Source organism: Panthera onca, chromosome C1, assembly GCF_046562875.1.
Source record: "Panthera onca isolate mPanOnc1 chromosome C1, mPanOnc1 haplotype 2, whole genome shotgun sequence".
Taxonomy (NCBI): Eukaryota; Metazoa; Chordata; class Mammalia; order Carnivora; family Felidae; genus Panthera; species Panthera onca.
The window spans coordinates 102,898,615-102,925,148 of NC_138346.1; the positions used below are offsets into that span (position 1 = coordinate 102,898,615).

General features: G+C 51.6%; 2 protein-coding genes across 2 annotated transcripts in view; one reads left to right on the plus strand and one right to left on the minus strand.

Moving 5' to 3' along the window:
• Window positions 1-217: 217 nt before the first annotated feature.
• TMEM37 (transmembrane protein 37) lies at window positions 218-8,229 on the plus strand. Its single transcript, XM_060625511.3, has 2 exons — window positions 218-591; window positions 6,888-8,229. Exons 1-2 carry the CDS (start codon window positions 571-573, stop codon window positions 7,458-7,460), a joined length of 594 nt encoding a protein of 197 aa, XP_060481494.2. The 5' UTR covers window positions 218-570; the 3' UTR covers window positions 7,461-8,229.
• Window positions 8,230-9,829: 1,600 nt separating this feature from the next.
• Window positions 9,830-26,534, minus strand: part of SCTR (secretin receptor) — a 78,416-nt gene continuing 61,711 nt past the window's right edge. Inside the window, exons 8-13 of the mRNA XM_060625508.3 lie at window positions 22,226-22,286; window positions 21,840-21,909; window positions 17,811-17,902; window positions 16,265-16,391; window positions 11,381-11,422; window positions 9,830-10,311 (exon numbers count right to left, since the gene is read on the minus strand). Coding sequence (XP_060481491.1) covers window positions 10,141-10,311; window positions 11,381-11,422; window positions 16,265-16,391; window positions 17,811-17,902; window positions 21,840-21,909; window positions 22,226-22,286 — 563 coding nt within the window. The 3' untranslated portion in view covers window positions 9,830-10,140. The remainder of the gene's footprint in view (window positions 10,312-11,380; window positions 11,423-16,264; window positions 16,392-17,810; window positions 17,903-21,839; window positions 21,910-22,225; window positions 22,287-26,534) is intronic.

A 26,534-nucleotide genomic window follows, 5' to 3' on the forward strand; every position in this document is an offset into this window, starting at 1 on the left:
GACGTTTAACAAGCAGCCCAAGGCCACACAGCGGGTGGTTGAAAGCAGCAGAGCCCGGGCGCGTGCCTAGTCTCTCTGGACCTTAGCGCCTCCTCCGGACGAGCTGGGGCTGGGGCGGACTCCTCCGGCGCCCGCCTGGCCCTCCCTCGAGGAATCAGAGTCCCAGATGTCGACGCCCCAGGTTCAGAAGCGGGGAAGTAACTCCCGCCCCGAAGTCAGCCGGGTCGGCCCTGCCCCGAGAGCCGGATGCTCCTCCCTCATTCTCGGGGGACCCCTGCCGGCTCGGGCAGGGTTCGCGCCCACAGGGTCCCGAGCCCTCCTCCTCGCCCCTGCCCGGGGGCTCCTCCGGGCCGCCCGCGCTGACTCAGCGTAAGCCGAGTCGCGGAGGGCGGCGGGGTCAGACGCGCCCGCCCCGGGCTCCCTGGCTCCGCTTTGATTGCCCCCTCCCTCTCCCCCGCCCTCCAGCCGCCCCGCTCCGCCCCCCGGGAGGGGTGCCGGGCCCAGAGCTGGCGGCGCTGCGGAGCGGCCGGAGGGCGCGAGGAGGAGCGCGCGGCGGAGCACGGGCGCAGCATGACTGCCATCGCGGTGCAGGTAACCCCGGGAACCCGGCGGGGCGCTGGGCTGGCTGCCCCCCGACCCTTCCGGAGCGGTCCGGGGGTCTGCCCCACCGGGAGGTGGGAAGGGACTTTGCGCGGAACCCCGGATCCCCGCCTTGCGGGTCTTCTGTTGCAAGCTTGTGGGGTTCGGAGGCAGGTGGGCGGGAAGCAACCTGGGGGCGCTGCCCCCCCCCCCCCACGCTGTTCCTGCAGCGCGGTCTCCTCTGGCCTCTGCTCGGGGCCCTACTAGCACCCGAGGCCCCCAAGCCTCTTGCGGTGGATTTTTCTGCTTCTCTTTGGGGTCACCAGTAACTATGATTAGGCTTTCCACAGGGGTCCTTTTTAAAAAGGAGAGGCGCGTCTGGGGCGGAGGATGGACACAGTCCACTTGCAGAGTGAGGCTTGTCTTACATAACATGAAGATGCGACTCCGGGGAAGCCAGAACTTTCTCGGGGGTGGGGGGCTAGAAAGACCATCTCTCCACTTCTCCAAACGCATCTGAGGTGCTGGGGCGGGGACAGACTCACTGGGGCGCGCAGGCACTTAAGAGAGAAGGTTGTAGGGGCGCCTGGGTGGCTTAGTCAGTTAAGTGGGGGACTTCGGCTTAGGTCCAGATCTCGGGGTTAGGGAGTTTGAGCCCCTCACCGGGCTCTGTGCTGACATCTCCGAGCCTAGAGTCTGCTTGGGATTCTGTCTCCCTCTCTCTCTCTGCCCCTCCCCTGCTCGCACTCTGTCTCTATCGCAAAACTAAACAAAAACCAGTTTTAAAAATTAAAATAAAAGACAGAGAGAGAGAAGGTTGTGGCGAGGGGAGGGAGAGGGACTCGCATCCCCAAAGGTCTGACTTCTCACACTGGTGCAAGATGTTTTTGTTGGCCCAGAACCTACGCGTTCCTGCCCCCTGCCCTCTGGTGAGTTGCTGTCCAAAGGCAAGTCAGTGGCGCGACCGCTAGCTACCAGGCGAGCAAGCTGCTTCTCCGCGGAGGCATTTCCCCAACTCGCCTCCCCCAGAGTCTTCTGGCTGGAACCTTCTAACGATTAGAGAGGCTCAGTTGATTTTGCCTGCAAATGCCCAGACCGCCCCCCGCCCCCAGCTGTGACTCTGGTAGACGCTGTTCCGCCCAATTTATAGACAAAATAACTGAGGCCCAGAGGTGGAGTAACTTGCTCACGGTAGCCAGTCAAACGACATAGTCGAGATTCAAAACAGGACTTCTTGGCTGCAAATCGTACCTGCCCTTTCCACTTTTGACTAACAGGAGAAATCGTGGCCACCCCCCAAGCCCCCGGACACAGGCGTTTGGAGAAGGACGGCGGGTTGCATCGAGTCCCTTGTCTTTGTTTTCCTTCATAATCTTGAGTCTTGATGAGGGAGCATCTGGGACAGGCCCTGGGAAGAAGGGGACTGGCAGTGAGGAGGGTGGGACCGGGTGTGGTCTCTCCCCTCAAGGAGAAGCCCCGTGAGGTGCAGCTGCAGATCCTTGTAAATCCTTGTAAACAAGGATTTAGAAGACATATCTGGAAGTGAGTGCTAAATTAAGAGGTGCAGAAGCTGCAAGCTGGATTAACTGGCAGGGGCGTTGTGTGCTGGGCCCAGAGGGGCCTGAAGTCTGGCAGCAGGTGGAGGGGACCTAGTAAGCGGAGGAAGAGGGGGAGGCCATGGGATAGGCCTTGGGAGCTGGATAGGCTGTGGGAGCTCGTGGGCGATGGCTCAACCCCGGAGCCTCTGCCCCAAGGGTGGGGCGCTGTCCCAGCATGACTCTAGTCATTGCTGCCTAGTAGCCCCTTAAATCAGCCCCAGGGACTGTTGTAAGCATTTGAAGTGATAGCTCATTCCAGCCCCACCAGACAACCAGCGGAGGTAGATGATGTTATCTTCATTTATAGGGGAGGAAACCCAGAGAAAGAGGGGATAAATAACATGCCCGGGGACAGAGAGCTAAAAAGCAGGCCGGCGGGGGTCATGCAGGCCAGTGCAGGCCAGGCTGTGGCCCTAAGGACGGTGGCAGGCCAACTCTTTAGGAAACTGGTGAAGAAATTTCTGGTGAATAATGACAGGGGCCTGGCCTGGGCCTGCACAGAGTGGGCAGTGAGACTAGAGGCAAGTATGGAGGCGGGGGCTGGGGACGTGAACGATGAGTAGTGAGGGGGGGCAGGTGGGGTCCTGGGGGATTGCGGAAGGGAAGCCCTTAGCCTTGGACTCAGTGGCCCAGGAGCGTCAAGTGACCCTGTCCTACAGAAAATAGAAATCATTGAGGGTTAGAGAGGGAAAAGAGAAACACTCACATTTTTTTTCCTCCGAGGAAAGGAGATTAAAGTTCCTTGCTCAAGGTCCCACAGCTGCAGGTGGGCCGGGCGGGGGCAAGACCCGACTGCCTTGGTTCCCTCTTGTCCACTGGCCCTGCACTGACCACACTGCTACGAGCTGCCTCTCCAGGAGAGGGTTTCAGGCCCTAGGTCACTGAAGGCCAGTGGAGCTGCCAACAGTGACCAGTGTGGTGCAGGGTGGTGAGGAATGAAGACTCCAATATATATTATTATTGTTACTCATGTTATCAATAGTTCCCCAACACCTTTATATGCATGATGTCTTTTAATTCTTGGGAGTTTTCTTGGTGATCAGAGTTTCTTTGTTTTTTGTTTGTTTTTTAAAGTTTATTTGAGAGACAGCGTGAGCAGGGGAAGGACAGAGAGAGAGAGAGAGTGAGAGCGAATCCCAAGCAGGCTCTGCACTGTCTGCCAGTCACAGAGCCGTCCTTGGGGCTCGACCCCACAAACTGTGAGATCACGACCTGAGCCGAAATGAAGAGTTGGTCACTTAACCCACTGAGCCACCCAGGCGCCCTGGCGATCAGAGAATTTAAAGGAGGCCCTGCTTTGAGGTGGGAGGGGGAAGAAATGAACTGACGTGAGCTGTCTTCTCTTGGATCCCAGTGTGATGGGCCAGGAGACTAAAGTCCAGTCTGTGCCCAAGGAAGGAGGGGCTGAGGGAGGGATGGGACATACCTGTTGTCTAGACAGCGTGATGTCTAGGGTCAAAAGGTTTCTGGGTCCTGTGTTCTGTGACTTGATTGAGGCCTTGCTTCCAGGGCTCTCCCATCCTAGGACCTTACCAGCCAACTTCTAGGGGCATTGTAACCCGGCCAGGTACCTTCATGGCTCTTGCTTTCCTGCAGCGGTCACCTACCCCATTTTGTAGATGAAAAACCCAAGGGCCAAAGAGGTTAAGAAGCTGCCCAAGGACAAACACCTTTAATGGTTTGTAGACACAGAGGTTTCAAATTTTCCTTGGTTTGTTTCCTAGTAGTCAAGCTGTTTTTTTTATGATGAAATCCAACACAGACTCCTGGACTACCAATGTGTCCAGGTGGTAAGAAGGACCTGTTGTGGGGGCGCCTGTGTGGCTCAGTCGGTTAGGCGTCCAACTTCAGCTCTGGTCACAATCTCGTGGTTCATGAGTTCGAGCCCCGCATTGGGCTCTGTGCTGACAGCTCAGAGCCTGGAGCCTGCTTCAGATTCTGTGTCTCTCTCTCTGTGCTCCTCCCCCGCCGCCCCCAACCCCTGCTCGTGCTCGTTCGCTCTCTCTCAAAAATTAAGAAAAAAAAAAAAAAAAAGAATGACCTGTTGTGGCTGAGTGAGGACAGGGCCCGAGATGGCCAGCTCAGCTTCCCCTATTCCCCTCCTGCGGCACCTAGAACCCTGCATAGGAGGCAAGGGGAGTTGGGGCCCTGACCCCTGGGGCATCCCTCTACATTCTCTACTCCTTCCTCTCACTAGTAATACTGAGCCCCTAACCAAAGACCCTGTACCTGGAAGGCCCCAGTCGGTATTTATTGGCTGAATGCATCCTGCACATTATACGTTTGTCCAGGCAGCCGTAACAGGCTTTATTGTGATTTAGGTGAGAGATCTTGGGTAAGTCATCTGGCCTCTGGGTGACATAGTTTCCCTCTTTATGCCACCTCCCCACTCCGCCCCCCGCCCCCCCGCCCCCATGGGAGCTTCCTACTCTGCCAACCTCACAGTTTTGAGTAAAACAAGCCCCTGCTTACGCAGAAGTGCTGAAAGCAAATCAGGTCCTTATTCATGTATCCCTGGGGCAGAAAATTCACGGTGGTGGGCAGGTCAGCAACCAGTCTGATGTTCCTGCTGGGGCTCTGACCGAAGCAGGAGTCTCCCAGAGCGTGGCTTTGCTTCCTGTCCCTCCCTGAAAAGCATGACCCAGACTTGCCTCCATTTGCACATGTATAGGGTGCACCCCATAGTCCCTGTTCAGTTTCCCAGCAGTGACAGAGCCCCATGAGCTGTCTGCTTACCTCCCAAAGCGGGGTGTAACCCGCTTCCATAGGCACTGTCAAGGGGGTAATTTATGACGGGGCAGGAGATTCGTTTAAAGGGAGCTCCAGGGGGGCCCCGGGTGGCTCAGTCGGTCAAGTATCCAACTCTTGATTTCAGCTGAGGTCATGATCTCGCGTTTCCTGCTCTGCACCAGCATGTGGAGCCTGCCTGGGATCCTCTCTCTCCCTCTCCCTCTGCCCCAACCCCCTCTCGTGTTCTCTCTCTCTCTCTCAAGAAATAGGTAAATAAACTTTCAAAAAAGCGGGGGGCTGGGGCAGGAGTTTCAGATGGAAGCGACAGTGGTTGTAGGCCTACTGAATGCCCAGGACAAGCACTGTGCCAGGTACTGGGGACGCAGCAGTGCCTGCATGGGAGGCCCTGCCCTCTTGGTGAGCGGTGTCTGTGTGAGCTAGACAACATATAAGCACAAATCAAAAGGAAATGGATGACTGGTGGTCGGAACAGAGAAGAAAACAGGGTTCCTGACAGGAGGGAACCTGGTTTGGCTGGGGAGGCAGGACAGATCTCTGTGAGGAAGTGACATTTCCACTGAGACATGAAGAATGGAGAAAAGGAGACAGTCGGGGGAAGACTCTTGTAGGCAGAGGGACCAGTAGGTCTGAGGAAGAAAGTTCTGGGCTTGTCCTTGGGCCTAGAACGAGTGCGGCCGTGTCTGAGTGAGGGGGCCAGGAGCGTGTGCTGGGAGGTGAAGCAGGAGGGGGAGGCAGGGCAGAAGGTGCAGGGCTTATGGTGTGTCTTAAGGAGTTTGATTCTTCAGAGTGTTTCTCTTTTTATTTTTTATTTTTTGCTTTCTGGGTTGGGGAGGGGACCCATGCGTGGGTGGTGTCCCAGGGCTGTGAGATAAGGGACACCTCACTGGACGCCTGGCCCAGCTTGCCAGAAGAGAGGGGTGGGTGCACTCTTCCAGGGCTGCAACTAGAGGCTGAGGGAGAGCCTCCGTGGCTCTCCCACGCCCAGAAGCTGCTAGACAGTTCAGTTGGCCAGCGCTGGGTGGGGTTCAGGTTCAGGCTGAGCAAGACTAAAGGGTAAGGTGCAAACATCGCTTTTGGTACTGAGGAAAACAAGGTAATAACACCTAGCCTGGAATGTGCAGAACCAGCTGGGTGGAGAGTAGGGTGAAACTGAAGTCTACTGGGAAATCCTGGGAGAGGGAAAACGGAGCCTTGTATTAAAAGGCTAAGTAAAGGGGCGCCTGGGTGGCTCAGTCGGCTAAGTGTCCGACTTCAGCTCAGGTCATGATCTCGCGGTCCGTGAGTTTGAGCCCCGCGTCGGGCTCTGTGCTGACAGCTCAGAGCCTGGAGCCTGTTTCGGATTCTGTGTCTCCCTCTCTCTCTGACCCACCCCGTTCATGCTCTATCTCTCTCCGTCTCAAAAATAAATAAACGTTAAAAAAAAATTAAAAAAATAAAAATTAAAAATAAAAGGCTAAGTAAAAAAAAAAAAAAAAAGAATACTAATACTCCAGTGCTTTTAACAACCTTCACAGTGCTTTAGGCAGGGTTCTTGCTTTGCATACAAAGAAACCCACAGGGCGCTGCAAGTTCAAGGTCACACTGGCCTGGTCTGACAAGTTTTCTGAATTCTGAACAGACTAGGATCTGCCGCCTTGCTGGTCAGTAGAATTTGGATTTCTTCTTCATAAAGATCGTTAGAGAAAGAAAGGTCAGGGAACCCTTCGTGCCTGGTGAATAGCTGGACAGTCCGTGCTTCTGGGTCTTGAACAGAGGACAGGGAGCAGGTGGAGTGGGGGAAGGGCTCCCCAAGAAGGCGGGTCTGTGCTGCAAGTTAAGGAGGGGCTGGGAGGGAGGGAAGCTACTTGCAAAGGTGGGCGTCCCAAGCTTCCCAGGGGATGGCAACAGAAAATAAGGCTATGGGAAGCCGGGAGCGTGGGCAAGGGTTTCCCCTGACATGCCATCTGTGGTGTCTTCTAGGCCCAGAGGCTGCTGGCCCGGCGGAGGCCCCAGCGGCCCTTCTTGGAATCCTTCATCCGGGTCCTCATCATTGTGTGCGCCGCCCTGGCCCTGGTCCTCACCTCCGTCTCCATCTGCGATGGCCACTGGCTGCTGGCTGAGGACCGCCTCTTTGGGCTCTGGCACTTCTGCACTTCCTCCAACCAGACGGGGCCACGCTGCCTCAGAGACCTGAGTCAGGCCCACGTGCCCGGGCTGGCCGTGGGCATGGTCCTGGCCCGCAGCGTGGGCGCCCTGGCTGTGGTGGTCACCATTTTGGGCCTGGAGCTCCTCATGGTGTCCCAGGTGTGTGAAGACCTCCACTCACGGCGCAAGTGGGCTGTGGGCTGTGTCCTCCTCCTCGTCTCTTTCATCCTCTCGTCCGGGGGGCTCCTGAGTTTCGTGATCCTCCTCTGGAACCAGGTCACGCTCATTGGTTTCACCCTGATGTTCTGGTGCGAGTTCACGGCCTCCTTCCTCTTCTTTCTGAATGCCATCAGCGGCCTTCACGTCAACAGCATCACCCATCCCTGGAGCCAACCAAGGAAGTTTTAGGCCTCCCTCCTAAATCCGAGGACGTCAGGTTCTACAAGAAAGTGTGGTCAAGACGGGACTTTTTCAACACGTGACCTCTGATGGGGGTAGGGGTGGGACCGTGAACTTGAAACTGCTGCTGCTTAGTCCATAACATTTTGGTGGTTGGCCAGAACCAGCCCAGTGGCCTTTGCAGCTGGCCTGCAGAGGTCAGGAGCGTCCCTAGGGCCACCAGCTGCACAGCCTTAGCCAAGTTATTAGGATGTTGATTTTAGAAGTTAACACATTTTAAGACTCTTTTCTTGAATCCTTCTCCCCAGGATGGGACTAGATTAGGAAGCAGCTTGGATGACTGGTGCCTGGGCTGGCTGCACAGCTAAGTGAAGTTCACCCTTGTTTTATTGACTGTGTGCCAGGATAGGGGCAGGTGGGTCCCTGGGATCCCCTGGGGTTGCCCAGAGCAGATCATTCTTCCAGCTAAGCATACCCAGTCAGTGCCTAGGACTTTCTTCCACCAGCCCAAAGGACCTCTGTGCACCTTTCCTTGCTATAGCTTTGGTCATGTTATTGAGGATTCCCTCAATGTCTTGCACATAATAGGTTTTTAAACCATTTGACTTGATTTGAACCCTGCCTTTGCGGTGGGGGGGGGGGGGGCATAATCCATGAATAACCTCAGCCGCCAGCAGCCGGCCATCTCTGCTGTCTGTGGGAATCCTGCCTTAATTCTTCGAACCAGCTTCCCAGGATGGCCCACCAACCTTCCAATACACAGTCCTCCCTGAGGCGAGCATGTGTGCGTGTCTGTCTTTGGCAAGGGTCAGACAGCCTCGAGGTACCATTTTTGGCTCCCAGAGCACATATCTGGACCTGCTGGACTCCAGGGGGTAAAGGGGACTTGCCTACACTTGTAATGATTACCACCCGCCCTGGGGATGAGTGCAGGTGAAGGGGACCAGGAACCAGTGGAGACTTCCATCCTTGCTGGCAAATGTGCGTTTTTGTGCAGCCAATTGCCCCCTTCCCAGCTTCTTTTCTGCCCAGTAGCTTCAACCATTTCATTCCACACTAGCCCCTTCCCCCTCTACCTGGTCCATCCTGGCTGCTGGTCACTGTATGGGTTTTTGGTCTCTTGCCCCACCCTTATTACTGCAGGTGCCCTTTCTGGGTGCTTCTATCTATCCCTTGTGGCTTTTTTTTTTTTTTTTTTTAATTTTTTAAACTTGAAGTTTAAAAGCACAAGTGAGGAAGGGGTGGAGAGAAGGAGAGACAGAATGCTGAGCAGGCTCTGCGTTGGCTCTCAGCACAGAGCCCGATGCAGGGCCCCAACTCCTGAACCGTAAGATCATGACCCAAGCCCAGATCAAGACGCTTAACCAACTGAGCCACCCAGGCACCCCCCTGTGGCTTTTTAAAAACTTCTATTTCCAAATGCATGTGGAGTCCATGGAGATCAAGAAAGATGTCATGGGCCAACCAGTTTTTCAGAGAGCAGAGCTCATCAACCTTACAGGCTGGGTTCTTGGCCCTGGAAAATAAGCACCTGGGCTTTCATTCCAGAAACCGTTCACAAGGTACAAAGGGGTGACTTCCTTGTCTCTGCAGTGGGGAGATGCAGGGGTGGGAGGCCAGGGCCCAGGAGGGGACAGCACTTGTCCAAGGTCACCCACCAGCAAGACGCCTCTTCCTTTATGTTGGGGCTTCTGTCCGGAATGCTTTCCCCTGAACACTAATAGGCTGTGTTTTGTAAAAGGGTTCAAATAGTCCCGTTTAATCCTCACACGGCTGGTGGGAGAGGGAGTGCCAATAATTTTAGTTCCAGGAAACTAAAGTCCAAAGACAAAAAGGGGAGACAGATCCCCATGGGACAGGGAGACAGGCCCTTGCCCCCCTGCCTAGGAGTGAAGACAGACACAGCCTTGGAGCAGAGGGATTTGAACCCAAAAGCCCTGGACTGAACTTGTGCCCCTGCTTGCCGAGTATCTTGGGCAAGTCACAGGACCTTCGTGAACCTGTTTCTTTTTCGGCCCAATGGAATCCTGCCCCCTTCCTGGCTATTCTGCCCCTTGGGCTGCAGGTGACTGTGAAAGAGGAGGCACGGGAGGGTGCCTTGTACCCTGTTGGGTTAGTAAAAGGAAGCTGGGGGTCTTGGCGTCTCTCTTGGCTTCACTGACATGGTCAGGTTAATCCAGTTGTCTTGAGGCTCTAGGGTAAGAGCTACTGGACAGGTGAGTTGTAGTGAGGGGTAAGGAGGGTCCATCTAGGGCCAAGGGTCTTGACTGCCATGTTTCCTGGGCTTCGAGCTTATTCCTGCAGGAAGGGGTAGGGAAGGCCAGCCTCAGCATCCTTCACCTTGTGTCTCGAGGGCTAAAGGAGAGTGGGCAATTACATACCAGACCCATCCCAGCTACCATTTATTTCCCTGCCTTCTGGAACCCTTGAACTGCCCTTCACGTAACACAACAGACCCAAATCCCGGGCCCTCGACCTGCCCCACGGTGCCTGTGCTTTGATCAGTTCTGAGGAATTCTCACCACAGCCCCCTCCCCAATCTGAGGCCCAGAGAAGGGGAGTTCTTGGTCACAGGAGAAAAGCCTATGATGTCTGCTGAGAAGACCGATACGGACTGTCTTGCAGCAATGTCTAGCCTTCTCGTGACCCATCTTGGTCTCTGTCCCGTGCGTGGCCCTGCTGCAGCCTCTCAGATGACACTGGCCCTGCAGGTGCCCCCGCTCTGCTCTGAGGTGCTGGCCTTGGTGCTGTGGGTGAGGCCGCTGGTGCCATTGCTGAAGGTGGAGTTGAGGGCCACGGGGCGCAGTAGAAACTCACGGACGTGCCACTGCCGCCACTTCTTCTGAACCTCCAGCTGCACCTGCCCCCAGAGACCACCATCAGTGGAGGAGAGAAGAACCGACCTTGTACCCACAGTCCCATTCACCGCCCCCACCCCGGGACCTCAGCATGGTCCCAAGACTCGAACCTTCCCCTCTCCTGCAAACCCCTCAGATTGGCCATTTCCAGCCCCAACATCCAGTAGGGATTGAGGGCCCCTCTCTCCTGGACACTTTCACCTTCAATCTTGCCACCTGGGTCCCAAGGAAGGGGCTTTGGGCTGTTTCACAAATTCCAGAACTCCAGAATTAATCAGGTCATCACCTGGGACAAACTGGACTCCTTCCCATGAAGCCTCCCTAGCTCACAACTTAATCTGGGGGCCCGGGAGTTGCTCTTTGGAAATGTCCTCCAGGGTGCCCAGCTGTAGCAGCCCAAACCTTTGAAGCCAGGTTTCATGCTTGAGTTTTGGAAAACAGGTTATTCCCATTCAAGTGTGGCAAACCAGTTTGATGGTCGACAGTTCTAGAAAGGCCTTACTTGTGTGAAGGACTGTATTCAACTAGTGGTTGGGCTGCTTCTGTGTGTGTCCTCCCCCAACTGCTCTGTGCAGGAGCAGAGACTTCATAGTAAGTGTCTGGCCCTCCCAGGAGTCAACACTCATTTGGAGGGTCCTTGAGGATGGATTTGCTGTTACTGCCTCTGCGCCATTTTACAGATGGGAACACTGAGGCCCATTGAAGGGCAGTGGGCAGTGAGCAGGGTCACCCACCAGGCAAAGCAGCAGAGCAGTCAGGAGCCCGGGTTCTTGTTGGGGTGCCCATACTTCCCTCTTTCCTGGACTTGCTCTAGGGTAAGAACCTCCTGGAGAGAGCTTGTTAAACATTTTCAGGCTCCAGCCCAGACCTACAGAATCCCCCTTGTGCTGAACTGAGGGTCGTGCGCAGTAAATGTGTGAACTAGGCTTCTGGGTGCTTCGATGTTCCCATGAAGTGAGCTCAGGAGACCCAGCCCGCACCCCACCTCTCCCCACCACCTTTTCCGGGGAGCTCCTGAACAGGGATCCAGTGGCTAGGAAGCTCCTCTCTCCAGGCCAGCTGAGAACTCACCTCCCCATTGAGGAAGCAGTACAGGACGGCCACCACCAGGCCCTGCAGGGGGGGGGAGGGGGGGCAAGGCAGCAGGGGTCAGTGCAGGTACTCCTGTACCCAGCCTCCCTTCAGCTTCCCCCCCCACCCCCAACATCCTTGAATTGCTAGCCCCAGGCTCACTTCTCCCCAGGAAGTGTCCCAGAGCCTTCTCACACCTCTCACCTCAGGGGGAATTAGGGCTATGTCCTCTGAGCCCCCTACTGTACCCCTGGCTCTGCTGGCATCATCCAGCATAGACTCAGCTCCTTGGGGCAAGAGCAGGACCCCTTTTGTCTGTGAGCCCAGTGTCCAGCATCGGGCATTGGACACCTGTGGTTCCAGCAACCACAGAGTAGAAGCTGCTAACTTGAGCCCGTGGGGACCAGGCCAGTCCCCTGAATTAGTAAGGCGGGCCATCTGGGAGAAGCAGAGACTGGTGGCGCCCAAAGCGCACTGTCCCTCAGGTAGGGGGAGGGGCCGGCCCCTGGGAGACCCTGGGCCTGGTGCGGGCTCATTTTCAAGATCAGCTGGAAATCCGGAGGCGGTCCACCACGGCCAGCTCTTCACACTGAAACATGAATGCGTGAATGTGAAATCAGCAAAGCCCGCGTGCTGGTGCTGGCCTGCCAAAAGTGGGGTGTGTGTGACCTCCCCGTATATATCTCCTTGGTTAGGGGCCTCGGGGCTGTATGCACTCTATGTTCCCTGGTGCGATGGAGGTCTGTGCCTGTCAGGACCCTTCCTCACTAGTATCTGCAGCTTCTGTTTTCCCAGTGGTCCTGGCATGGAGCTCGGCCAGGGACTCCAGTCTTGAGATGCAGGGTTTGAGGCCAAGAGGCCTGCTGGGGACCATAAGCCAAGGGCAGGGTCTCTGCTCACCTCCTCAGGGACCCCTCAGGTCAGCCTGCCCTTCCTTCTGCCCTGCAGCTTCCCTGGCTGGTGGGCACCCTTCCCCTCAGAGGTCTGCGTGCCATAGCGCTGACCTCAGGGGGGCTCCCCTCCCCTTCCCGGTCCCATCCAGACCTGCCTTTACCTACTTACCACATTGGAAAGGACCCCAGAGGATGATGAACCAGCCCAGCTATGGTGGACTTAATACATACAATGGCTCAGGGCTGTTGGCGTTTTAACAGTGACAAAACTCAAGGATTTGCTTTAGAATATCAGGCGTCCGGGACTGCTACGTAGAACGGAGACCATTTGGGGGAAGTGGACGGCAGGAACGCCTACTCAAGGCTGCAGTCTCCAACTTCTGTAGCACGTTAGGATCGCCTGGGAGCTTTTGCCTAGGTTACCCCAAATCCGAATGCCTGAGGACGGATGATCTCAGACTGGGGCACCTGGGAGGCTCAGTCAAGTGGCTGATTCTTGATTTCATCTCAGGTCATGATCACACGGTGAAATCAAGTCCCGTATTGGGCTCTGTGCTGGACATGGAGCCTACTTGAAAATCTGTCTCCGAAAATCTGTCTCCTTTCTCTGCCCCTCCTCCACCCCTCTGTCTCAAAAAAAAAAAAAAAAAAAAAAAAAAAATCCCAGGTGGTTCTCCAGCTTTCTCACCTGGGAGCCTCTGTCAGCAGATGGAAAAGTCAGGCTTTAAGGTGAGACAACTAGATGTGGAGTTGTCTGACCTACATAACCATGGGGTTCTGGGCTCTAGGGGCTTCATTGAATCCTTGCCAAAGCCCTAGGGGGGAGGGGGAGGGGGAGGACCCCGATTTTACAGGTGAGGGAACTGGGTCACAGGGGTTTAGGCAGGACTGGCCCCGTGCTTGGCCCAGCGCCGGTGGTCAGGCTGCTGGCTGTGGATGGCGCCCACCTCATGGGGCCCGGGGGTGCCTGGGCCTCCAAGATCCGGAGACACATTTTCACAGTTCAGGTGAGGGCCGGAGCCCCAGGTGAGGGAAAGTGAGTTGTGCCCCAGGTACATATAGGGCAGGCCTCCTATAGCCAGCGAGTTTAAGAAATTCCACAGTTTTTGGGGCGCCTGGGTGGCTCAGTCGGTTGAGCGTCCGGCTTCGGCTCAGGTCATGATCTTGCAGTCTGTGAGTTCGAGCCCCGCGTCGGGCTCTGTGCTGACAGCTCAGAGCCTGGAGCCTGCTTCAGATTCTGTCTCCCTCTCTCTGACCCTCCCCCGTTCATGCTCTGTCTCTCTCTGTCTCAGAAATAAACATTAAAAAAAAATGTTTTTTAATTAAAAAAAAAAAATTCCACAGTTTTTATACAATCATTAAAAATGAAGTCTTTGAAGAATTTTAGTGACGTGGAGACAACAGGAAGATAGAGAATTACAACACACAAGATAGGACACCACACATTAAAAAAAAAAAAAAGGAAACCACACATAGCATGACCTCAATTATATAAGCTGTGCGTACATAAGTGTCTTCCTGGATAGAAAAGAGACTTTAAAGAAAAGAAAAAAAAAAGGCGTAGAAGTAAACCCACCATCATTTTTAGCAGATTATTTCTGGGGCCATGAGATTATGGATGATTTTTTTTTTCTTTTTTAATGGTTCCTTATTTTCCAAATTTTCTACAACAACTCTTATGTGTACAATCAGAAAAAGCCAGAAGTATATGACAGGGTGCCTGGGTGACTCAGTTGGTTAAGTGTCCGACTCTTGATTTCAGCTCAGGTCACGATCTCACGGTTCGTGAGATCGAGCCCCGCGTGGGGCTCAGTGCTGACAGCACAGAGCCTGCTTGGGATTCTCTCTCTCAAAATAAACATTAAAATAAAAGTATATGCCATTGATAATGTATTGTGGTTCTGTGTGTGTTCGTTCAGCCCCTGTCTTTTAGAGATTCGGACTAAAATATTCACATTTGAATAAAACAGTCTTTGATTTGATTAAAATGAGGGGGGACATGGTGGAGGAAGCAGCTGGGGACAGACATGAAACATACCCGCCTTGAGTGGGCAATGACTACATGGGGGCTCATTATCTACTATTCTCTTTAATATATGGAAGAAATTTTCTATAATATAGAATTTTTAAAATATATATATTATATAAAATACACACGGGTAATAGATAATCAAGTGATATATGTTTGTGTGTGAGCAAAGTTTAAAAAAACCTTAACGATCCATTTTCTTTGTAAACATAGAATGTTTCTATGAGAACATTCTGAAAGTGCTTTTGGGTTTTCTCTTGACAAGCCATTTCCTTAGAGAGAAACCAAATGGCCCAGACCCAGCCACAAGCCCCAACTCCAGGGGACAGGAAGTTCCCTTTCTGTGCAGGGAGGCAGACACGGGTATCTGTGCTCTCAGTGAGGTCACTACCCACTTCTGGAAGCCAGGTCAAGGCCTTCCACCCATGTGGACCCGGAATCCCCCACCTGCTGAATGGGCCACTGTGAGCCCAGCCTTCCCACGCATTACAAGAGCAGGTGGACACGGAAACTCTGGATGGAGAAACGAAGAATGTGGATTACATAAGAGGCTGGGTTCTCTGGAGCCTGGGGCACCGGCAGGGAGCTCTGGGCAGAGGGGACAGCCCTGGGGTAGGGTCTGAAGGCAGGGTGTGGAGAAGATCTGACTCTACTCAATGACGTGTGCCCAGTGATGTGTCCTCCCCGGAACCTGAAAGTGACAGAAGAGTGACCCCGGCCTCACCCACCCTGAACTGAACTCAGGCAACAAGGGAGACTCTGAGCCCCGCCCTGAGACCAAAGCCTCCCCAGTGAGGAGGACTTTGCAGGATAATCAATCTTGTTGCGAACAGGCTGGCTTCTTTAGGAAAATCCACTGGGAGAAATTTCTCTCAGGCCCTGAAGCCTATAATCTCTAGCCTTTTCCTGGGAATTTGCTTGTTTCCATTGCGGATATTATAAATCTTAGAACAGACTGTGTTTCTGTTTTTGCTCTGGCTACTGGAAATCTCTAAGTTCTCCCACCTTCCTAGCACTCTCCTGAATTTGCTTCTCTGTATGAACTCAATTTTGGTTTTTATTTTTATTTTTTTCACTGATCCTTCGCTACCTTTTTTTTTCTTTTCTTTTTTTGTCCTCTGTATGGTTTTCCTGAAAGCTACATCATATTATTTTTGGAAGGAGACAGCTATGAGTAAACAAAGTAACACTGTGACGTTTGGGATTCATGTTAAGAGTCCTTCTGTCTAAACACGTTTACTGTTTTGTTTTGTTTTTAAGCCTCACAACATCTCGAATGAATAGGTAGGTGCTTTCTTCCCTCACTTTCTTTCTTCCCTTTTTTTTTTAGGTTGGGTATTATTCTCAGTAACTTGTGTATGCATGCAAGTTTCAAAGAGTCAAATGATTGCTGTCACAAAACAACAGCAGCCTCCTAACACCCCTGCCCCCATTTCCTGTTCCTCAGAGGCAACTACTTGGAATTCTTTTCACTGGTTCTGAAGAATATGCTGATGATGCTACTTCTGGATTTTTCGGTTTGGGGCATTTTTTATGGACTTCCCAGTATGAAGACGAAGATATTATTCTCTTTCAGATGCCCTCTCCCTCATTCCCACAATGTTCCTCTTCCTGCCCTGCTTTTTGATGGCTCAGCCATAGCCCTCAGCACTAAGGCTATTTTGACTACATATAAACTGTGGAGAGGTGTGCAATGCAGTATGTGGGGTTATTTTTCCCTTTCGTCTTCCCTGGAGTCAGTCTCTCTCCTTAGTTTTACCTCCCACCATCTGACTGGTGGGGAACTTGGGTCCCACAGCACAGTGAGGTCCTGCCCAGCTTCTCTTGGATGTCAGCCAAAGCAGGCACCCCCAAACCCCCTGCTGGACCCTTCTGGGAAGACCTGGCTTGCCGCCTCTGTGGTCTCCATTTCTCTTTAAGGAAAGAGAGAACTCCCGAAAGTCACAGTCCTGCGAAACTTACCTGGAACGAGCCAAGGGCCAATTCGAAGAACAGCTGGACCTCCATGGCATCTTCTGGGGAGAAGGCGAAGATGATGTAGTGGACTCCGAAGAGGGGGATCAGCAGGAGGGTAGACTTGGCCAGGCGCCTACAGACACAGACCCAGACCCGCTGCGGTGTCCTGCCCCCTTCCCCTAGGGCACAGCTCCACACACCCAACCTGCCTGACTGCAGGAGGCCAGCGGAGGGCCCCCCCCCCCAACCTTTGTGGTTTGACTTTTCATTCTAGAGAATTTCTAACTCCCACATACCACCACCCATGGTCAGTCCCCAAAATACCTGATTACGCACCCCTATCGGCAAATAACATTTGGACACAAACGCACCCAAACAACTTTATTATTTATAAGTTATGTGCATGTGTTATTTAACATATTATTCACAAAGCCAGGATTCTTTTTTTTTTTTTTTTTTTGATAATAAATACCTATAAGGAGATGTGCTTTTTTTTTCTTCCCAGATTAGGGTTGCTAAATTTAGCAAATAAAAAATACAGGATGCCCAGTTCAATTTGAATTTCAGGTAAACAAAGGATCATATTTTTTTGAGTAAGTAACTAAAACACCATTTGTTGTTTATCCAAAATTCACACTGAACTGGGCATCCTGTGTTCTGTCTTGCAGCTTTATCCTGAATCCCCGGCTCCAGCTTACTCTGGACACCACTGCTCTAAAAATGTCCTGGAGAATCTGTCACCAAGTAATCCAACTCACTGCTGGATTCTCAAAGCTCAGAACCGCTGGACACTGATTTGTCTTTAACCGTTCTGTGCTGAATTACATCTCCCCAGCCCCAATTCATAAATTGAAGCCCTAACTGCAGGACCTCAGAAATACCTATCTCTGCTTGCAGACAGGACCTAAAAAGAGGTGATTAAGTTAAAAGGAGGTTGTTAGGATGGGACCTTAGTCCAATCAACTGGCGTCCTTTTAAGAAGAGGAAGAGACACCTTTGAGCACAGACAAAAGGACCCAGGGAGAAGGCAGCCATCTACAAGGCAGAGGAAACCAGTCCTGCCGGCACCTTGACCTTGGGTTTCCAGCCTCCAGAACTGCGAGTAAGTTTCTCTTCTTTAAGCCATCCAGTGTGTGGTTATGTTATGATAGACCTAGCAAACTAGTACAGCATCTCCCTTCAACATCTTAAAGGTTTCAGAGTATTTCTCGATCACATATCTTGAAAATCTGATGAAGGCCATTCTCCCTTGAACAATACACAGACCTATATCGATGTCCCTGAAGCTGGGTCCCCGAAACCCATCAGGAGACTCCCTGGCGTTGCCCCAAGCACAAATCTCTGCTTCCTGGGATCCTGAAAGATTTCTTATCTTCCCACCACTGGGGCAGCCTTCTCAGGCTGCACAAAGGACCCATCCCACCCCCCCTCACCCCGCCCCCATTCCTATTTACATTTGTAACCTCCCAGGAACTAGGTCCAGTTGGGTAAACAATAGGTGCTCAGGAAATACGTGCTGACTGAGCAAGCCTTGTCTTTGCCTTCCACTTACTTATAGTGGTTCGCTTCATTTCCTCTTGTCTCTTGGGTTCTCAGTTTTCTCATCAGGATTCTTAGGATGTTTATAAAAAGGATGAAATTAATCTGTAAAACACAAGACAGAGGTGGGGCTGAAGGTGATCGCCACCCCTCCAGGCCCCTGACCCCTGGACCTGAGGGCAGAGAAGGCACTGCAGGCCACACCCGAGATTGCACCACTGTGCCTCCCCTCACCTGCCCCACAGTCCTGGTGGAGCAAACCTATGGGAGGGGATGACTGACCCGGCACCTGCTCCTACCCCCTGGCTGCTGGAGCTCTGAGGTCTGCTCAGTTGCCATCAGGGATTATTCACACTGGGGGTGCATTGAAACCCCTGGGGACCTTGTTAAAAGGCAGGTTTCAGGTGACCTGAAAGTCTATATTTCCATCAAGCTCCAGATGATGTCAAAGCTGGTCCTTGACTACACTTTGAGTAGCACGGCTTTCTTCCAGCAGAAGTTTTGTTGTTGTCATTTTAATGTTTATTTTGAGAGAGAGAGAGAGAGAGAGAGAAAGCTCAAACAGGGAGGGGCAGAGAGACGGGGCGAGAGAGAATCCCAAGCAGGTTCTGCACTGCCAGTGCAGAGCCCGATGTGGGGCTCGAACTTACGAGCCCTGAGATCATGACCTCAGCCAAAACCAACAGGCAGATGCTTAACAACTGAGCCACCCAGGTGCCCCACCAGCAGAGGTTCTTAAGGTTTAGGGTATTGACTGGGGGGTGGGGGTGGGGTCCCAAGGCTATAGGTCAGTAAATCTGGGGTGGGGCCCAAGAATTTGCACTTTTAACAAGCTTCCAGGTGATGGTGAAGCTGCCGGCCTGGGGACCATACTTTGAGAACCACTGCCTCAGAGCCTTAAAGCCTCACTTTGCAGTTCAATCACCAACTCCAGGAAGCCACCGTTGATCACCTCTCTTTTCCTGATATATTGCAGTGAGGGATCATGTCACTGTGTAAGCACCTGAAATGTTTGAAAGAGGACAAATGCATACGTCTGTCAAACTTGTGTGTGTCCACGTATCTGCCAGTCCCAATCCCAACTTCCTAAAGGACAGGAATGTAGTCTGTTTATTTCTTTTGGTGTTGCCTTCCCGGAGCCCAGTGCCAGAATGTTATAAAGATGCCCACACGGTGGTACCTCTCCTCCTCTCTCACCCACCTACGGGCTCCAGCACCATTTACAGAAGCAGGGATCAGTGGGCTCGGCCAGCCGGGCACCCTCATTGTTCACACAAACAGCCTGGGGCCTGGGAATGCTGGCCACAAGACAAGGATTAGGGGCCTGTCAGGACTCCTAGCCCAGCTGCTTCTTCAGGAACATGCTTCTCAGCTTGTTTGTTTATGCCTCTTGCTCAGAGCTGGCTATGCATGGTGTATATGAATAAAAGCTTTTTTTTTCCATTTATTTTTTGTCTTAGAGTTGGATTCAATTTAATAGGGAGCACTGGAAGGCAAAAAAAAAAAAAAAAAAAATTCTCTAAGGTCCCAAGAATGAGTCCCAAATAGTGAAATTCCAGGCCCTGTGACCAACTGGTTGGGAGGTTTTTATTTTGTTTTGTTTTGTTTTTTTAAGTTCTTACTTAAGTAATCTTTGCACCCAATGTGGGGCTCAAACTCATGACCCTGAGATCAAGAGTCATAGCTCTTCCTTTTTTCTTTTTTTTTTTTAAGATAAAACCTTTTATATTTTTCTTTATTTATTTTTTATGTTGATTTATTTTTGAAAGGGAGAGAGACAGACTGAGCATGAGTGGGGAGGGCCAGAGACAGAGAGGGAGACACAGAATCCGAGGCAGGCTCCAGGCTCTGAGCTGTTAGCACAGAGCCCGACATGGAGCTCGAACCCACAAACTGTGAGATCACGACCTGAGCCGAAGTCAGACACCTAACTGACTGAGCCACTCAGGTGCCCCATTCACCATGCTCTTCCAATCGAGCCATCCAGGTGCCCTTGTTGGGAGATATGTTGCATCAAGAGTATCCACCAAACATTCAATCACTAGATAGACCCAGTCCCATGAAATCTGCCAGGACGCTGGGGCCCACTGTCCCTCTGCTGGGGCTCTCCTGGGCTGGGCTGTCAGATTCCCAGAATTATAGCAAGGAAACTGCTCTAACTAAATGAGGAAATGCCCTCCTGTGGGAATATCATGCAGTCATAGCACATTGGTTCATTAGATAATTTCAAAGGACATGGGACACCTCACATCTCTTGCTAAGTGAAAAACCAAACTAGAATACAAAACTATATTAAGCATTTTGAAAAAAGTATGTTTTTCCTCAAAGAAAAAGGAAAGAAAAGCACATGTGTATTCATTGTGTGTATCTAGGTGCTAAAAGTATGTGTGATTTTATTCCCTTTTGAAAAACAGACTTTGTATCTTCCAACTTTTCTTTTTACATGAAGTCTATTATTTAGAAAAAGGGGGCGGGCACACCTATGTGGCTCAGTCAGTTAGGCATCGACTCATGATTTTGGCTCAGGTCATGATCTCCCAGTCGTGGGATCAAGCCCCGTGTAGGGCTCTGTGCTGACAGCATGGAGCCTGCTTGAGATTCTTTCTCTCCCCCTTTCTCTCTCTGCCCCTTCCCCGCTCACGCATGTGCACTCACTTTCTGTCTCAAAATAAATAAACAAACTTTTAAAAAATGCTCAAAAGGGGCACCTGCTTGGCTCAGTCAGTTGCACCTACAAGTTTAGCTCAAGTCAGGATCTCATGATTTGTGAGCTCGAGCCCCGCATCGGGCTCACTGCTGTCAGCCTGTCAGCACAGAGCCCTCTTTGGATCCTCTGTTCCCCTCTCTCTGCCCCTCCCCCCCACCTCCAAAAAAATTTTTTTAATGTTAAAAAAGAAAAAAGGAGGGAGGTCATGGGATGGCAGGATGGCTCCCTTCCCCCAACTGCCCCTAGAAGGTCACCAGCCAGCCAGTGGAAGAGGAGGGGCTGTTGCCCTGTGCAGCACCCCTGCCCCGCCCCAGAGAGCCCATGAAGGGCACTTCCTGTCAACTGGTCCTGTACCTGTACCCCCCCTGAACCCTGCACCCGGCTGAGGGGCTGATTCCATCCAGGAGACAACCCGAGGGTGTCCCCCGTCCTCTCTCCCCCTATTTCATACCACACCCACAGGCTCAGCTCCAGGGCTCCCAACCCTGACTGCAGAGTAGAAGCACCTGAGAACTTAAACCAGAGATTGGTGTCCGGGCCCCTCCCCAGAACAACGAGAGCAGAATCTCTGGCCCTCAGTATTTTTTTTTTTTTTAATGTTTATTGATTTACTTTGAGAAAGAGATGGGGAGAGGGACAGAGACAGAGTGGGAGAGACAATCCCAAGCAGGCTTCGCCTGTCAGTGCAGAGCCTGATGCAGGGCTCCAACTCACAAACCGTGATATCATGAGCTGAGCTGAAATCGAGTCGGACGCTCATCGACTGAGGAACCCGGGCGCTCTGGCCATCAATATTGTTAAACAGCTCCCAGGTGATTCTGAAGGGCATCCCAGTTGAGACCCTCTGGGTTCCCTGTCCCTAAGTCACTCTTGTATCTCCTCCCCGCCCCTCCCAACAGCACCCTGAGGGCCCAAGACCATGCCTCACTCAGCTTTCCTCAGCTCCCTGCCTATGATCCCAGCTCAATGATTCTTCCCAGTAACAAGGGGATGCCTAGAAAACAGATCAGGACAGGACCCAAAGGATCTGAAGGTGGGGGGGGTTTCATCACAGAGCCAGCCAGGTTAGGGCAAGGAGCTCGGCTAATCACATTTCAGTGGCTACTCACAGACCAAAGGGAGTTATGTAACCTACTAACTGCCCCTCCCACTTCCATCCGCCATTCTTCAGGGGGCGGAGCTTCTAAACCCTCCTGCGGGCCGCCAACCTCTGGAAGTTCTGTGGTTGATCCCTCCCCGCACCAGGAGGGAGCCCTGTCTCTTGGCCTTTTGTCCAGGCCAGTCACTGTTTCCCTCTCTCCCACTGGAGCCCAGCTCAGGCAGATGGCCACTCACCAGGATGGAGAGGATCACAGGCCCTCGAATGACCCACCAGATGGACGCGTTGGCGTTGATGTCCCAGCACCTGTGGACAGCCAGGCTCCGTTAGGCGTGGAGAGCTGAGCTGACCTGGAAAGGCTAGTCCTCTGAGGAGCCCTTCGTATGAATGGCCCATGCTGGTGACCCTGAGCACTGCGGCTGTGTGCCCAGTGCTATCAGAACCGACTCTCCCCTCTGGCTCAGAGCACGTCTGAGGCTGACGATGCCTCCAGAGAACTCGCCTGTGGTCCCCAGTTTGAAAAACAGGCCTTTCCTAGATAGCTCCCAACAAGTGTCCATCCTGTTCGAAGAGCTGGATGATATAAAATACTCTCCTGTTACCTCTCCTTCAAGCAGCTTACCCAACGTCTTCCAGAAAGTGCCTGCTGATGGCCCACGAAGCAACAAAAACAGCTGGGGAACCTGAAGAATAAAAGCAAAGGGAGGGACGGGAGAGAGGGGACTCAGTTTTCAACACCCGCACAGGGACAGGACAGTTCCCCCAGCCCAGTAGTGAACAGGTGCATGGAACCCCCTAGGAAATCCTGTGCAAATGGGTAGCCTCCTGCTTCAAGGGTGGCAGGGACGCCCTGGGTATCAGATGGATCCTGAAGGCCATGAGGGGCTCCGGGGCTCCTGGGAGCCCGGGCCAGACTCAGGAGGGCCTCTGCCAGGAAGAGAAGCCTGAAGTGATGGTCTACACCTGTCCTGTCCTTGCAGCGGCCACTCGCCACATGTCGCGAGTGAGTACATGATACGTGGCTGGTCCCGGGGGAGATGTGCTGTAAGTGCAGGACACCGGATTTTGAAGATTTGTAGGAATAAAAAAATGTGAAGTGTGTTAACTTTTATGTTAATTGTATGTTGAAATGATAGTATTTTTACACTGGGCTAAATGAAATATATTATTAAGATTAATTTCACCTGTTTCTTTTTACTGGGTTTACTGTGGCTACTGGAAATTTGCATTTATTTTTTTAAGTCTATTTTGAGAGAGAGAGAGTGGAGGAGGGGCAGAGAGAGAGGGATAGAGACAGAATCCCAAGCAGGGAAGCCCGATGCAGGGCTTGAACTCCCAACCCGCAAGATCATGACCTGAGCCCAGACGGACACTTAACCAACAGAGCCACCCAGGTACCCCTAGAAAATGTTCGGTTATATATGTGGCCCATTCTATTTCTTTTTAAGTTCATTTATTTTGAAGGAGAATGAGGCAGAGGGGCAGAGAGAGAATCCCAAGCGGGCTGTGTGACTCAAGGCTCGATCCCACAAACTGTGAGATCGTGACCTGAGCTGAGATCAGAAGTCGAATGATTAACCAACTGAGCCACCCAGGCGCCCTGGCTCCTTCTATTTCTAATGGACATGCTTGTCTGCACTTGAATGGCAAGAGCCACGTCCCCAGGCTGCCCCGCTTCCAGACCTCCAGCAGCCAGGTTTATACCCTAGCTCCAGCCCTCCACACACACCTCTACCCCAGGGCGGAGATCAAAGGAGTTTTCTCTGGAGGAATCAAACAGCCTCAGACAAAGGGCCTACAGATGGTGATGCTGGGGACCCCCCAACACAGCGGCCACTTCCAGGCCAGTCTCCCTGAGAGACATACCATGTACATACCCCCCCACCCCCACCCCCATTCCACACACAGGGCCTTCAGTCAGCTCTGAAGTGACTCATTCTTTTTTTTTGTTTTTTTTTTAGTGTTTTTTTAAGTGTTTATTTTTATTTTTGAAAGAGACAGAAGGCGAGCAGGGGAGGGCACAGAGAGAGGGAGACACAGAATCTGAAGCAGGCTCCAGGCTCTGAACTGTCAGCACAGAGTCCAACATGGGGCTGGAACCCACAAACTGCAAGATCATGACCTGAGCCAAAGCTGGATGCTTCACTGACTGAACCACCCAGGCATCCCATTCTTTTTTTTTTTAAGTTTGTTTGTTTGTTTATTTGTTTATTTATCTATCTATCTGTTTATTTATTTAGAGAGAATGCAAGCAGGGGAGGGGCAGAGAGAGAGGGACACAGAGAATCCCAAGCAGGTTCTGCACTGTCAGCACAGAGCCCCGCTGGGGGCTCAAACTCATGAACGGTAAGATCACGACCTGAGATCACGACATGAGACGCTTACCCAACTAAACCACTCAGGTGTCCCTGAAGTGACTCATTCTTAAACACGAACAGTCAAGGTCGCCAACATCTGAGGAAAGCTGATTACATCAAAGGCAAGGACCAAAACAATCAGAGAGAAGGAACTCAGAGGAAACAGACCATGCAAGCTGCTGGAGGAACTTGAACAAACAACTCTAGGGAATATCATCAGAGAGATAAGAGGAAAGATCACCTCTGCAGGACCCAAACAGGATGCTGAAAACTGGGAGCATTCCAAGAACAAGGAAGAGGGCTTAGAAATTGAATACATGATAACCGAGATTTAAAAAACCCACAGATGGGTTGGAAGATAAAGACCAAGAATCGCCCAGAAAGCAGAACACAGAAGGAATGTAATGAAAAGCAGGAGGAAAGAAATAAGAAACTCAGGGGTCCGTTTCAGGATGTGTGCCATCTGATTAAAAGTTTCAGAAAGAGAGGATAAAAACCAAAGGGAAAGAAATCAAATAGGTGATGTTCCTGAACATTGTCCAGGAAATGAAGGATGTGAGTTTGCAGATGAAAGGACCACTGGATGTCAGCAAAAAGAATGAAGGCAGTTCTCGTGGGGACACATCCCGACGGCATTTCAAAACACGGGGGGCAGAGAGAGGCTTCTGTAGCTTACAAAGAGTAAAAATGCTCAGGAAACAGAATAATATGGCACATTCTATACCCAGCTGCCCAAATAGAAGGCCTCCAAAATTCTGGGGGGAAATGATTTTTCAACCTAATTTCTATGCCTGGGAAAACCACAAGTTAGGTGTGAACGTTGAAAAAGATATTTTCAGATATGCAATGCAAAAACGTACTTTCCACGCACTCTTTGTTAGACAGGTACCGGAACATGTGCCCCAACACAACTAGGGAGCAAACCAAGGGGAGGAGACAAGAAATAAAGGAATAGGATTTGCAGAGGAAAATGAAGGAAATTCTCAGCATGAGAGTGAGGGAACTAAGCAAGTCTAAAGAACCACCAGCCCAAATAGAGCAGGAGGGCAGAGGCTCTAAGAACACCGGTGGGTCTATTGGGTTGAATAGCATCCTCCCCAAATTCATAACTACCCAGAACTTTGTAGGGTGACCTTATTTGGAAATAAGGTCTTTGTAGGTGTAATCAGTTAAGAAGAGGCCATACATGGGGCGCCTGGGTGGCTCCGTCGGTTAAGCATCCGACTGCAGCTCAGGTCATGATCTTGTGGTCTGTGAGTTCGAGCCCCGGGTTGGGCTCTGTGCTGACAGCTCAGAGACTGGAGCCCGCTTCGGATTCTGTGTCCCCTGTCTGTCTGCTCTTCCCTTGTTCATGCTCTGTCTCACTCTGTCTCTCATAAATAAATAAATGTTTAAAAAAATTTTTTTTAAAAAGAAGAGGCCATATGTATAAGGATGCCAGTTGTACCGGGCCCCTAATATAATATGATTGGCATCCTTACAAGGAGGCCATGAGAGACACAGAGAGAGAGGACACATCGAGGGAAAAAGGCCACGTAAAGATGGAGGCAGAAACTGCAATGATGCAGCCACCAGCCAAAAAACCACCAAGGACTACCAGCAACAACCAGAAGCCAGAAGAGAGGCACGGAGCATTTCAGAAGGAATCAGCCCTGGGGCGCCTGGGTGGCTCGGTCGGTTGAGTGTCCGACTTCAGCTCAGGTCATGATCTCACAGACGGTGAGCTCGAGCCCCGCGTGGGGCTCTGGGCTGATGGCTCAGAGCTTGGAGCCTGCTTCTGATTCTGTGTGTCCCTCTCTGTCTGCCCCTCCCCCGTTCATGCTCTGTCTCTCTCTGTCTCAAAAATAAACGTAAAAAAAAAAAAAAAATTAAAAAAAAAAAAGAAGGAATCAGCCCTGCCAGAACCTTGATTTTGAACTTCCGGCCCCCAGAACTGCGAGAGAATAAATGTCTATTGTTTCAAGCCACCAAGTTTGTGGTAATTCGTTAGGCAACCCCTGGGAAACGAATTCAGCAGGAAGAAACCAAACAAATAGGAACTAATAGATTTCCTGTTGGCATTGGTTGATTTGGAAAATAGCATTAGAGGGTTTTCCGGTTCTGGTGGAGAATTTAGGGGAATTAATGACAGCAACCCAAAACAAATAAATCAATTAAAAGTGACTCCATGAAGGGGCGCCTGGGTGGCTCAGTCGGTTAAACGTCTGACTCTTGGTTTTGGCTTAGGTAATAATCTCGTGTTTAGTGAGTTCGAGTCCCATGTGGGGCCTGCACTGGCAATGCAGAGTCTGCTGGGGATTCTCTCCCTCTCTCTCTTTGTCCCTCCCCTGCTCATGCGCTCTCTCTCTCTCTCTCTCTCTCTCTCTCTCTCTGTCAAAAATAAATAAATAAACTTAAAAAAAAAAAGTGGCTCCATGAAAAACAAAAGGTTAGACATTGGAGGTAAAATCATTGTACATCACTTGGCTCAAGAGTAAACAACACTTACACAGACATAATGATATAATCATTGACTAGAACTTAACCAAAAACTAAAAAACTAATGGTAGGATGGAGAACTTTATATCCTTACCT

Excerpts from the sequence above, each read along its gene's own strand:
- TMEM37 (XM_060625511.3), top strand. The coding sequence starts at position 571 with ATGACTGCCATCGCGGTGCAG. Across the intron at positions 592-6,887 it reads TGACTGCCATCGCGGTGCAG|GCCCAGAGGCTGCTGGCCCG; the intron begins GTAACCCCGGGA and ends GGTGTCTTCTAG.